This window comes from Mercenaria mercenaria, chromosome 11, assembly GCF_021730395.1.
Source record: "Mercenaria mercenaria strain notata chromosome 11, MADL_Memer_1, whole genome shotgun sequence".
In the NCBI taxonomy this organism is placed as follows: Eukaryota; Metazoa; Mollusca; class Bivalvia; order Venerida; family Veneridae; genus Mercenaria; species Mercenaria mercenaria.
This window is the reverse complement of record NC_069371.1, coordinates 70,674,702-70,687,583: the sequence shown is the minus strand read 5'-3', so window position 1 is coordinate 70,687,583 and position 12,882 is coordinate 70,674,702. Positions and strand designations below refer to the sequence as shown.

At 34.1% G+C, this 12,882-nt stretch overlaps 3 protein-coding genes across 4 annotated transcripts; 2 read left to right on the top strand and 1 right to left on the bottom strand.

Moving 5' to 3' along the window:
- The first annotated feature begins 1,128 nt into the window (after window positions 1-1,128).
- On the top strand, window positions 1,129-2,751 carry LOC123532447 (sarcoplasmic calcium-binding protein-like). The gene is made up of 3 exons (XM_053517676.1): window positions 1,129-1,282; window positions 1,539-1,645; window positions 2,090-2,751. Exons 2-3 carry the CDS (start codon window positions 1,545-1,547, stop codon window positions 2,523-2,525), a joined length of 537 nt encoding a protein of 178 aa, XP_053373651.1. The 5' UTR covers window positions 1,129-1,282; window positions 1,539-1,544; the 3' UTR covers window positions 2,526-2,751.
- Window positions 2,752-3,532: 781 nt separating this feature from the next.
- On the bottom strand, window positions 3,533-5,667 carry LOC123532445 (sarcoplasmic calcium-binding protein-like). Its single transcript, XM_045313880.2, has 3 exons — window positions 5,510-5,667; window positions 5,139-5,293; window positions 3,533-4,189 (listed from the first exon to the last, which is right to left on the bottom strand). The coding sequence occupies exons 2-3, from the start codon at window positions 5,237-5,239 to the stop codon at window positions 3,751-3,753; spliced, it is 540 nt and encodes a 179-aa protein (XP_045169815.2). The 5' UTR covers window positions 5,240-5,293; window positions 5,510-5,667; the 3' UTR covers window positions 3,533-3,750.
- A 1,275-nt stretch (window positions 5,668-6,942) lies between these two features.
- LOC123531914 (sarcoplasmic calcium-binding protein-like) lies at window positions 6,943-8,759 on the top strand. Of its 2 annotated transcripts, XM_053518326.1 has the most exons (3): window positions 6,943-7,094; window positions 7,686-7,792; window positions 8,186-8,759. In XM_053518326.1, the coding sequence occupies exons 2-3, from the start codon at window positions 7,692-7,694 to the stop codon at window positions 8,619-8,621; spliced, it is 537 nt and encodes a 178-aa protein (XP_053374301.1). In that variant the 5' UTR covers window positions 6,943-7,094; window positions 7,686-7,691; the 3' UTR covers window positions 8,622-8,759. The 2 variants fall into 2 exon arrangements, with proteins under 2 accessions (XP_053374301.1, XP_045169150.2); XM_045313215.2 differs by lacking the exon at window positions 6,943-7,094 and having other exon boundaries at window positions 7,508-7,792.
- The last annotated feature ends 4,123 nt before the right edge of the window (window positions 8,760-12,882 follow it).

Genomic DNA, 12,882 nt, shown 5'->3' with positions numbered 1-12,882 from the left:
TGATGGTGGAGGAAAATCCTGGTGCCCCGCCGTACATTATTTCATCACGGGCGTGCACCTGGGTAGAACCACCGACCTTCCGTAACCCAGCTGTATGGCTTCCTTACATGGAGAATCCAATGCCCAAAGTGAAAATCGAACCCACAATGGTAAGGAGCAAGTGATTTGAAGTCAGTACCCTGAACCACTTGCCCAAAGAGGTCCCATAATATTAAACATAACATTGGGAGTTTAAGCAGTTAAATCATGTACAAATCCATTAACACATTTAATACTATCTTTTTAATTTTACCTGCCTATCATGTGATTTATTCAAGACATTGTTAGATTAAGCTCGGATCATCTTTTAGCTTTCTTCCACCAGTTTACTGATAACTTAATTTTATAAGAGGAAGTTACTAATTGGACTAATCGTTGTATAGTTTTTCTGGTTCTTAGGGATCACAGCTTGGGCCGGTACTGTGAGAAGGGCGGGGGGCGTGAGGAGCATTGCACATTTAATTACCTCTCATAACAAACTCAGTCAAGCCGAGTCTGCTATTTTTTTGCTTTATGGCATTAAAAATTATGTTTGACATATTTTATCGTCATATATTTTTCTATACATCGTATAATCGGAGGCAAAGTTTTGTTTGATAAAATATTAATTTTCTCTATCTGCATGGCAATGATACAAATATGACACGGACCTCGTTCATGAAAGTATTCCTGAATTTCTGAATTTTAACTTAAACTATCCATATCAGATCTTTCCCAAAGTTATGCACAATGGGACCGTCTTATCAACACTTTACAAGAAACGTGCGAGGTCCATTTCTCGTAAGTTCCGATTTACGAGAATATTTACTATTTATGATATTTCACAGATCATGTTATTTACATGTTGACTGACTTGCTTGGTGTACGTGAACTTCTTCGTAATAATTTTTCGTCATTCCTCCGCCGGAGTTAGATGCTGGAAATATGCACATTTATTAATTTAGCAGTGTACCTGCTTACCGTAAAAGAATCCGAAGGCAATACAAAAACAGTGCTAAAATATTTGACTGCAGTTCCGTCAATTAGCAGTTAAGAACTTTTATTAAAATTGCATTTCTAGCATATCTACCAGTCTCTCTGTTTGCATAAACAAACAAAAAACAAATGTGTTTGTAACGCACGATGTTCCATTAGTTATATCTCTTGACATAAAGAAGACATTTATATCTAGGATTTGGCAAAGTTTGGATATACATTTCGTGAAACACAACAATACAGTTTAATTAGGAAATAGTTCGTAAAGGTATGATTTTAAAATGTTTAAATTATAACGCGACAATAAAAGTATATAAAAGTATTATATATATATATATATATACTTGATTTTGCATCGCCAACATATAGCTATGCAACAGTGGAAACAGATCAGTTTCTATCTATGTGAACATATTCAAACAGTCCAATGATTATGTGTATTGAATCACACTTTCTACATTCTTGTTTGCCTTAAGTTTGTTTTATTGATTAGGCAATACAGGGACTTGTATATCAATTTACAGATCACAATGGCAAATGACTTCCTTGTCTCAAAATGGAAAATGTGGTTTTCCTGGTTTGATCACAACAAAGACGGAAAAGTTTGCAGAGAAGATTTAGAGACATCAAGGTATGTTACTGTGAAATCATTAGTATTCGTGGGGGACTAATTTTCGTGGATTTCTTGGTTGAGTCAATCCGCGAAATTTAATCCCAACGAGCAAGTAACATTCCCATTCTATTCACATTATGTTCAAAAGTTGTAATCCACGAATACATATCCCCACGAAATTGCCGTTTTGACAAAAACCACGAAATTTCATGCCCACGAAATTAAATGATTTCACAGTACATCCTTAGCAGTATTTGTGTACTAAGAAATTAACATTGCAATAAACGTAACATTATCATAATAATAAAGATAAAGACGACGACGATGATGACAACAACGATGATGAGGTCGACGATGATGATAATGGTGATGATATTGAGATGTCACGGAAAGTCCGATATGTAAATACATAGCCTTGACACAAACATATTTCTTATTGTATCTTGCAAACATTTTTTACAGGAATAGGTTTGCAAACCTCCATCATTTTGAAGCGGAGCGGAAGAAAGCTGCTATGGCCACATACACTCTTTGGTGGGGCGAGTATCTAATGTGGGGAAAGTCTGAAATCACGGAAGCGGAATTCATTGAAAACCAGAATAAAGCTTTCGAGGACAGTAAAGAAGAATTTGTTGAAAGAATGAATAAGAACCAGGATATTGTGTGTAATTTGCTTGACACGGACGGCGATGGTCTCATTACCGAAGAAGATTTGCTTATCATGTTTCAGTCAACAGAACATGATGAGACCGTGGGCAAGAGATGGTTCAATGCTCATGATCCGGTTGACGGGAAAGTTCCAGTGAAAAAGATGGCTGACATGTGGACGCAGTTGCTCACTGAAGAGGACAGCTCCAAACCAGATGCACTTGTGAAGCAGTTCCAAACTGGCCTTTAAGACTCTTTAATATCATTTTGACACATTTAGGTTTATTAATATAAGACATTTCTGTGACATGTTATTATATCGTGATTCTGGAGACAATAGAATGCATCCTGGAATTTTGTGTTCTGCCATCAGGTGAATTTTTTGATAAGTCAATTAATATTTGTTTCTGCGCACGTCACAATAATAATCAAAGGCAATAAAATTAACAAAAAAATGGAATATACCGTTAAAAGTACCACTGCGTAACGATAAACACTTATTTATATGGTCCTTCATTAACTGATTTACTAACCGAACATACTACTGAACTAGTATAATTCCAAGAAATTACGCCACAACTATCTTGGAATCTATCATGAACAGCCAACATTAATGAATTACAAATTATCAAGTTATAAATTGAACCAGTACTTAGTTGTTTTTAGAAATTATGTACACATTTCGCCGTCGTCATTTTTTAGATTCATGATTTATCTTAATTTAGATGTTTAGGCTAATTTCAAACTTATGACAGGTAATGTAAGGTTCCATAGAATACCTCGAGGTTTTGAGGGAGTGGAGAAAAGTTTCCAAATAAAATCTTATGATGCCTTACACGTGTAGTAAATTATTTATCAAAAATAAAGTTCTAGACTAGGATGTTTTGATCAGTTTGTTGCTTATGTATGTTACTTTATACTAAAACACACTTTTTCTGCCAATATTTTGAAGTAATAGGAGTTATGCACGTGCTATTTAGCAGTGGCATTGCACGAAAGCTAAATCGACATGATGTCAGATATCTGTGATCCTGATAGAAAACACAATAAAAACACTTTCGGAATTGGTTATATGAATTCGATATAATTAAACGAGCACGAGAGCATAGCCCACGTGAATAATTCAGCATGGAGTAAAACTGAATATATTAAAACATGATATACATATATTTTATTCCGATTCTGATATGGGTTTTATGTAAACAAATGTTCTAATAGCCACAGCTATTACTAGTATAAAATACTATTTACTGTATTTACTGTACAATATTTTCTCAATATCAGAGTAAAATCATGGATAATTTCTCACTGAGCAATCTACTCGGCGATAATAACTTCGCAATTGCGTTGTTTCGCAAACTTTTACAATATATTCAACATCATAATAATGTCTTTCTGTGTAATAAATGTCATTCCCATCAAACAAAACTCCTTTAACTGTAATCATATAATACAACTGTATATGTAACATACTGTCAAACACCTAATTCAAATGCCGCTTTCACAATATCGTGCTTTGACATATCCTCCGAGGTGGTAAACTGAACCCAAGATTCCACAAGATCATGCACAGAAACTAAACCCTTCTTGGGATTGTACATCTCGAAAAACTTTTTATTGAGTTCTATATTTTCATGCCCAGATGTTCTAAAACCAACAATAAATTCTTCTTCATCTATATTTTGCTCACTGTTGATGTCGACTACATTAAAAGCGACTTGGAAGCATCTGCGCATTCTTTCTATGAATTCATCTTTGTCTGTTTTGAATCCCTCGTTCATAGACTCGATGAACTCTTCTTCTGATAGTTCAACTTTTCCACGGAAAATGAAGTCCTTCCACCAATTCTCAAAGATATCCATCGCCGCTTTTGTCTTCACTGCATCAAAGTCATTAAGCTCAACGAATCTTTCCCTAAAAAAGTCATAAATAGATTATCAAATTCTAATTTAGACTAAATATTTACTGTCAAGATCCAATGATAAAACAAACCCAAGGGGCCCGTTTTGACTGACAAGAATGGACACGTATGTAGAACCACCGACCTCCATAAAATTAGTCAGATAGCTTCATTGAATTGAGGTAATGGACCCGTAATGACACTCGGCAATTTCCGTGGGATGATGTATTCACTTTATTCCATTCGGCATTTTTCGATCGTAAATGTAGCGAAAAGCGAAAAGGCTTTCCATAAAAACCGGAACATGGCAAAATAGTAGATGGAGATAACGATAATTCCTACATCAGGAATTTAACATTTGGAAAAAAACAGCGGTGGTGGTAGACTGATCAAACCAGTGACTTTTACCAGTGGACTACGGAAGCTCCGATAAAGATATTTCTATACAATACATTTAATTACTAGGAACTGGACAAATGTTTATCTCTTTTGAGAAGGTTATGTATCATTTTGTCAGTTAAATGAAGAAAACTGTACTGTATAGTTATTGAAGAATAAAAGTTTTCTTCATGTTTGTCCTAACAATTTACCTCACCTATAATTGCGGTTACCAAGTCAAATCTCCAGCTTTCATACACATTTGTATACACAAATGATCAGCTAAGGCACTGGAATATTTTTCAAACCAATATCGTTTTTACTTTGTAAGGCTACATTTGGATCCTTTTACATATTTTCTGAATAAAAAAGTTCCCTTTTCCGTATGGCAAACAAAATCAATATCAATTATTTGACCCTAAAATAATATTATTCTCATTTATTCTAGATCAAAAATCTTTGTCATTCTTGCAACATGTAACTGATACCTTGCATATGGTATATTCATATCAAAACTGTCTTAGGTCCTTTCTCAACACTCTCAGCATGAGACGTTAATCTAACAAAACTAACACAGTTAATTACCTAGCTGCATTCATGTCCTTGGAGTCTAGTTTTCCGTCTTTATTTATATCGAGCCACTTGAACCACATTTTCCATTTGTTTGTCAAGTATTCGCTGGCCATTATGTAAAATTCAAAAGCAGTCCTTTTCAGCTAAAAGTCACGTAAACTGTGCTCCTAAACAAAAATTGTTAAAATAAGTTTTTATCACAGGTATATATACATTCAGTCAGGTTATCAACATTCATGACACAAATACAAATATGATTTTATTTTCCACAAATGTTTATATCGTGTGTGAATAAGTTTTAAAAAACAAATTAAATTTAATTACTTGCGAACCGCTTAAATCATAGAGTTAAACGTATTCAGCAAAAGTTATCAAATTCTTACCTGTTTAATATGTCTTTTTCTTTTTACGTTTTTGACATATTTCAAGAGAAGATAAGTTAATCAAATGAAGTTGATGTCATACGTAACATTTTTATAGTTTATGCTTATTAGAATGGTTATTTAATTATTTGGTCCAGTGATAAGCAATATGAGTTTAACAATTCAAACCACGTTTCTCTCAACGTGACTTTACATAGTATTTTCATTACCACTGCACAAACAAGATAAAAGAACAGTAACCCAGTAACATTGCCTATCTTTCATAGACGAAACAACTTGATTACTGATTGTAAAATATGTCTAAAATAATGATACAGTCTATTACTAGAACTATTTTTTTACTTCACAAATGAACTAATAATAATTTGCATTATATATATATCAGCCTTTTCAGTCTGCATTTATTTTTTGCAATTATGTACATTTCAACTATCTGTATTCTTTTATCATTTGCCACATTTCGTTTTTCCTACTTCCATTGTTTCTTCTTCTTTTTTTCTTCTTTCTGTTCTAAACAATAGTTCAAGTGTGCACTTTTTGAAATATAAATTGCTGAAATCATTTCCCAGTATTTTTAGCAATACAGCTTGTTGATTAAGCACTGCTTTAAACATGTATCGTACTCGTGCATCAGTAATTTAATTCAGAAAGTGCTAAAAAGCTACAAGGTTAAAACGAAACAAGTAAAAATAATGACTCTATGATATCGTTTTTACATGACAGTCATTTCTGCGCTACCGATATACTTAAACATTTGTTTAGGTTATATCATTAGAATGAAGGTAACAAAAACCGGATGTAAATGTAACATGAACGATATTGTTACAAACTGTGCATCAGGAGGTCAAGTGTATGCTAAGTTTATATATAGATATCAGTAAAGCCCTCAACAGACGTAGATTTTTGTTGTACAACGCCAATTAAATTTAAGATGTACAGCCAAGTATTATCGTGTGTACAATGCTATTCCTTGATTTCATAAATCTTATGTCTTGGCTTACAGATTAGGACATCTTCTATTTCGTACGTTTTGCCTTACGTACCACCCACGTTGACAAGCAACAAATTGGTAATTATTAGTTGATAAGAGGCAAGTGAATGAAATTCCAGAAACAACTGCTCAAAAAATAAATACAAATCTGAATATAAAATTGCTTTCAATGCATAATGGAAAAATGATGACACTGAACAGTTAAATGCTTTGAGCCGCGCCATGAGAAAACCAACAGAATGCGTTTCCGACCAGCATCTGCGCTGATGCACAGGCTGGTCTGGATCTATCCTGGTCGCAAAGCCACTATGTTGGTTTTCCCATGACGTGGCTCATTAGTGTCATGCGTAATCAAGTTCATGGGACATAAAAAGGTGAATTTTATTTTTTATTAATGGTTACATTCTTTTCAGTACCTGAAGCACTATGATTACTAGGTAAATCTCTGTGATTTATATGGGAGTGGAATACTGTCTGTATTGGAAAAATGTACAATTTTAAAAGTGTACATCTTTGATATAATTAGTGTTGTACAATATATAGAACCTACCGTCTGTTGAGGGCTTAAGAGATTGTGGTTGGCTATTTCTAAAGGTAGGAGAAAATATTTTCACTCATGTAATTAAATAACTTTGAATCTATTTGAGCCGTGCCATGAGAAAACCAACATAGTGGGTTTGCGACAAGCATGGATCTAGACCAGCCTGCGCATCCACGCAGTCTGGTCAGGATCCATGTTGTTCGCTTTTAAATCCTACTGCAATTAGAGAAACCATTAGCAAACAGCATGGATCCTGACCAGACTGCGCGGATGCGCAGGTTGGTCTGGATCCATGCTGATCGCAAACCCACTATTTTGGTTTTCTCATGGCACATTTAGGGGGTTTTTTTTGTTTTCTTTTGTATTTAATCTAAGTTAAAAATTATAAAACTCTAGCCTTAAGACTACGTTTATTGACCAACTTAAGTTCACGGTTTGTATGTTATCATTTACATAAGGTCACGGCATGTATGCTATCATTTACGTGAGTAGAGACTTTGAAAAGAAAAAAAGAAAACAAATACTATTGCTTATCATCACAAGTATACATTTTGCATAGAAATTCGGTGGCAGGCTGGACATCTAAAACAAATACAAAAAACTTTATTTTGTTGTTGTGTTTCGGATAAAGTGTTCATTTACAGATCAACATGGCAAATGAATATCTCATCTCAAAGTGGAAAATGTGGTTTTCCTGGTTTGACCACAACACAGATGGGAAAGTATGTGCTGAAGATTTAGAGACAGCCAGGTAGGTTTAAAATGCATTGATAATAGAAATAATAAACTTGATGTTGATTATGATGCTGATAATGATGATGATGATGCTGATGACGACAAAGACGATGACGTCGATGATTATTATGAGGACGAGGAGGAGGAGGAAAATTTAAGAAGATGATGAGGATGATGTTATTATGATGAAAATCATGATAGTGTCCTTTTCAAAATGTTTTTTTTTTCACGAAACTAAAAAATTGACAAAAGTATCCTTACTTTGCATTTTTCGAGTTTTGTATTTCACAATATCTCATGTGTTTACGGTACCAAGAGTAAAATGTACACGATGTTAAGCTACATTACTAAGACAACTTGTGTGTTACTGTTGCAAATCAATGTCAATATCAAACGTTTATGCTTGCAGAGAAAAGTATGCAAATCTCCACCATTATGATGCAGATAGGAAAAAGGCTGCTATGGATGCATACTCTGCATGGTGGAGCGAGTATCTAATGTTCGGAAAGTCTGAAATCACTGAGGCTGAATTTATTGAGTGCCAGAAAAAGGCATTTGAGGCCGATAGAACGCAGTTTGCTAAGCGGATAGAAGAAGGCCAGGAAGCTGTATGTAGTTTAATGGACTTAGATGGCGATGGGATGTGTACAGAGGAAGATTGTATGATCATGTTAAAGTCGGCTGAACATAATAACGATGCTGTAAACCGAAGATGGTTTGATGCCCATTCCGTTGATGGCAAAGTTCCGGTCAAAACATCCGTTGACATGTGGACACATTTCCTTACGTGCGATGACGAGTCTAAACCAGATATGGTTGTGCAACTGTTTAAATCTGGCTTTTGATCTGTTTCAGAGCCCCTATTGTAAATGTACATTGTTTCTGTTACTATAAACAAGTGTATTTTTTAATTTGTTTACTTGATCATAAAGTTATGAAGAGATTGCATTTGGAATCTGCATATTATATAACTATAAATCTAATGATACGTGTCAATTTCTATTTATCAGATTCAGAAATAGAGAGATGTTTACAAATAAACGTCAGAAACTAGAAGAGTCACAGGAATAATCAAATCGCTAAAATCACTTATGCTGGCTTCCTTAGCTTCTTATCAATTGATAAAATACTGGAAAGAAAATTACTGCTGAAGAATTCTTACTATAGACCAGAAAAACATCCAGCTTTTGAAATCTGTTTCAAAATTATTGCATTTTCACGACCTGTCATACACATTGATTTTTTTCTGAATAATTGTTTTTTCCTTAATTTGATCATTTGTGATGAAAACGGCTACAAGTCTTGTTCTTTTTCACTATAAATAAGAAGAGCAAAATACACTTTTGTTTCGAACCAATCAGCTTTTTATAGTTCTTTCAAATGCTTTAGAACACAGCCTGTTGTTGATTATATACGCACTGTTTTAGTCCTTACTAGACGACTTTGATTTTCATGAGATGATTGTGCAAGAAACATCACAAACATGTACAACAAATGTACCTAAGAATGTCGGTCCTGCAGCCAGTATATGTCAGCAAGATATACAAAGGCAAAGTTGGGATACAGAAACTATACCCCTACCTGTAACACCTTCTTTACTAAGTGCTGGACAAACTGTCTTATTCATTTGTCTGACTGAAAAATGGTAAATTTAAGAAACAAAACCATTTTTTAATATTGTTACAATCTTCTCTTGAACGGTAAACTATATATGGTAAATATTTATCAAAATGTATTTGGATATTGATATGAAATGTACGCATCTTTATACATAATTGCAACTTTCCGACCAGATCTACGCGTCCGAGTACATGTCTCATGTACATTGCCGCCAGTTTAATTCTATTGTTTCAGATGCATGCAGGGTTCAGATATTTTTCTAATGATGTATCATTCAGCATAAATAGCAGCAGCACAGCTTCAGAAAATGTTTGAAAGTATAAAATTGTAAATTCAACCACTACCTCAACTGAACTTTATAAAACATAACGTTAACCCTGTCAGGATACGAGTTATATGACCCATCTCAAGCCATTTATCGTAGTTCATCTCAAGCTGCAACTTTGTCTCGAACTGAACTATATGTATCTCAAACTACCTTCTGTCACAGCGCCTCCTAGTACACCAGCAGAACGTTAAAACCACTAGTCTCTGTACCTCCTCGGATATGATCCCGGACGAGCCCCCTAATTGTCAGAATACGATTTATATGTCCCAGGGAAGTGCCTACGCCTTTAGTATCTTGAATAATGAAATGGGTCCTATGGCTAAGGTAACTATATCTTAGACTAGCTGACAAACGATATAGAATGTTCTTTGTTAAAACGTATAGCTGGTGCGATCAAATATCTCATACATAAATTTTCCTCTGCCTACCTTGCCTTAATGATTCGTGTACCAGTGATTTGTAAATGATTTCAGTTATGAGCTAGACAATTTCAGGGATCAGGCTAATCACTAAATGTTTCAAACTAACAATTTTCAATTAATAATAATAAGCTCAAACTCCTATAGGCTGGAGACTCTATACTTGACTAGTTTTTATGTTGAAGTTCCCGTCAGACAATATACAGACATATACGAGTCCTATCGCATAGATACTCGGCCTCTGTCCTCTTAATTGAAGTTACAACTCTTTATGTTTGCCCTGACTCCTGGATACTCAGTGCCTATATGCTATCACATGTAGCGTTCAACTACCATATAGGTATATCCCCGATGCCTTGGCTGTACTCCACCAATACTGCTGAACCGTCTATCAGCTGGGGCTCTCCTACTATCTCTGTGGATTACCATACTCGGGGTCTCTGTCTCAGCTTTCCGATGCTCAGCCTATATTTGCTATCGTGTATAGCATTAAACTACCCTTAAGGTAAAACTCCTATGCGCTGGCCCTATAGCTTGAAACCTTCTTGAATTTCTGCAACTCTTCTTTAGTCTATGAACTTCAAACTTCTTCTTTTTAATAATTTATCCAGCCTGACAGGGTAGTTGCAATAACTTCCTTATCAAGGTACTGGGATATATTATTAGTTGAATCCTCGATGTGTCTTCTTCGGTCGCTGGATACTGAATGATCTCTCTGTCATCCATCTACCTATTTATACCTTAGAAGACGTGAGCTTTGACTGGTGCTATTTATAGAACTTGTTTCTGATTGGTCCAAATTTATACATAGTATTTTACGACGAGTGCTTGCCCTAACAAATATCTGATTCCTTTTAACTATTGTATATGACATAATGTGTAATGTTGGGATCCAGCTACCGACATAATGAACCCAAATCAGCCACAAATGACCCAAATCCTATTATTAACAGAAATTCACCAACAATTATAGCAAAGATAGCATGAAAAGGGAGTCAAACACTATCTGTGCTTACGTGTTACGTTATCAATATATCAAATCTACAAATTATTCTAACAAACTCCAACATAAAACATTATTAGAATATATAACAGCACAATAAACACTTCGGTAGTTACTTAGAAAATAAGATTTAGCAGTTCCGACCATTTAGCAATACAGCTTGTTCATTAAGTACTGCTTTAAACATGTATCGTACTCGTGCATCAGTAAATGATAAGTACGATTACGTTCAGATAGTCCTAAAAAGCTAAAATGCTTAAAACGAAACAAGTAAAACTAATGACTCTACGATAGAGTTTTTACATGACAGTAATTTCTGTGCTACCGATATACTAACTTAACATTTATTTAAAGAGAATTCCTATAGTTTTTTTTCCTTTCATAGAATTTTTTTAAATTCACATATATGATAGGAAAATTTGTGCTGAAAACAACGAACAAATAAAAACAATAGGTCACCAGGCTTGTTTTTGTGAAAAAATGTTTTGAACACACCCACTGTTGCTGAAACTGCCAGCGATTTTTCAACATTTTCATAATTTTCTGCTTTTTTATAAATACCAACCAAAATATACATCCAGGCAGCACAATACGGTTTTTTCTTTTTACAGATTTTATTATATACTTATTTGATATCATAGTCATATTTGTAATACTCTATCCTTACAATAATGGGTACAAATGAAAAAAAATATTGTTTCATATTTACTTTTGTGAACTTTTTTCAATGAAAAATACCCATAGTGAAGAATATATTTCTTAAATTTTTAAAAAACTCTTTCATAGATTTTTTTCTTTTTCTTCTTGTGTATAGATAATTGTATTGTGAGCATAAAAATGGCTAAAAATGTATGGGTCACCAGGCTAAATTTTATGTTAAGACCGCTAGAATACAACACCTGTTCGGACGGAAATGGCGCGAACCTGGCCAAATTGATTACATGTATGTCTGCTAAAAGTTAAAAAAAAGTTTTAAAAATTCTTAATTCTTTCTATAATTGAATACTAAATAATCTGAAAGGTGATATTGTCTTATCAGTACTAAGTCAATTATCTTACATTATATGAACAACACTGTCTTTGTACTAAAATGCTATGTGAAAACACAACCACAAAAATAGCAAGATACCTGTCAGGCATGATACTTGTCAATACAACATAAACCAGTATCAACATTTGATTACTGATATAACTTATCAAAAATGTTATTTCATTCAAAATTCCTCATATTTAAGATTGTCTGTAACATGTTTCAACAAATGTTGACTTCAGTTCAGTTTTCCATAGAAAGTGCCGGCTGCGCAGAAAGATGCGCATAAAAACTATAGGAATTCCCTTTAAGTTATACTATTTTTGTATTATATAGTTAAAATGAAGGTAACAAAACCGATGTAAATATAACATGAACGTGTGCAAACAAACGATAATGATACACGTTGTGCAGCAAAGTGTCTCTCGTAGGAGATCTAGTGTATGCTAAGTTTATATATAGACATCAGTAAGAGACTCAGTGTAGCTGGCTTTTCTAAAGGTAGGAGAAAATATTTTCACCCTTGTAATGAAATAGTTTTGAACCTATTTAGGTTTTTTATTTTTGTATTTAATAAAACTTAAAAATTATAAAACGCTAGCCTTAAGCCTACGTTTATTGTTCAACAAAAGTTCAAGGTTTGTTTGTTATTTACATAAGCTCAAGGCATGCATGTTATCATTTACGTAAGTAGGGACCTATTAAA

Coding starts and splice junctions, on each gene's coding strand:
- LOC123531914 (XM_053518326.1), top strand. CDS start 7,692: ATGGCAAATGAATATCTCATCTCAAAGTGGAAAATGTGGTTTTCCTGG. Junction 7,793..8,185: donor GAAGATTTAGAGACAGCCAG/GTAGGTTTAAAA, acceptor TTATGCTTGCAG/AGAAAAGTATGCAAATCTCC.
- LOC123532447 (XM_053517676.1), top strand. CDS start 1,545: ATGGCAAATGACTTCCTTGTCTCAAAATGGAAAATGTGGTTTTCCTGG. Junction 1,646..2,089: donor GAAGATTTAGAGACATCAAG/GTATGTTACTGT, acceptor CATTTTTTACAG/GAATAGGTTTGCAAACCTCC.
- LOC123532445 (XM_045313880.2), bottom strand. CDS start 5,239: ATGGCCAGCGAATACTTGACAAACAAATGGAAAATGTGGTTCAAGTGG. Junction 4,190..5,138: donor AAGGACATGAATGCAGCTAG/GTAATTAACTGT, acceptor TGACTTTTTTAG/GGAAAGATTCGTTGAGCTTA.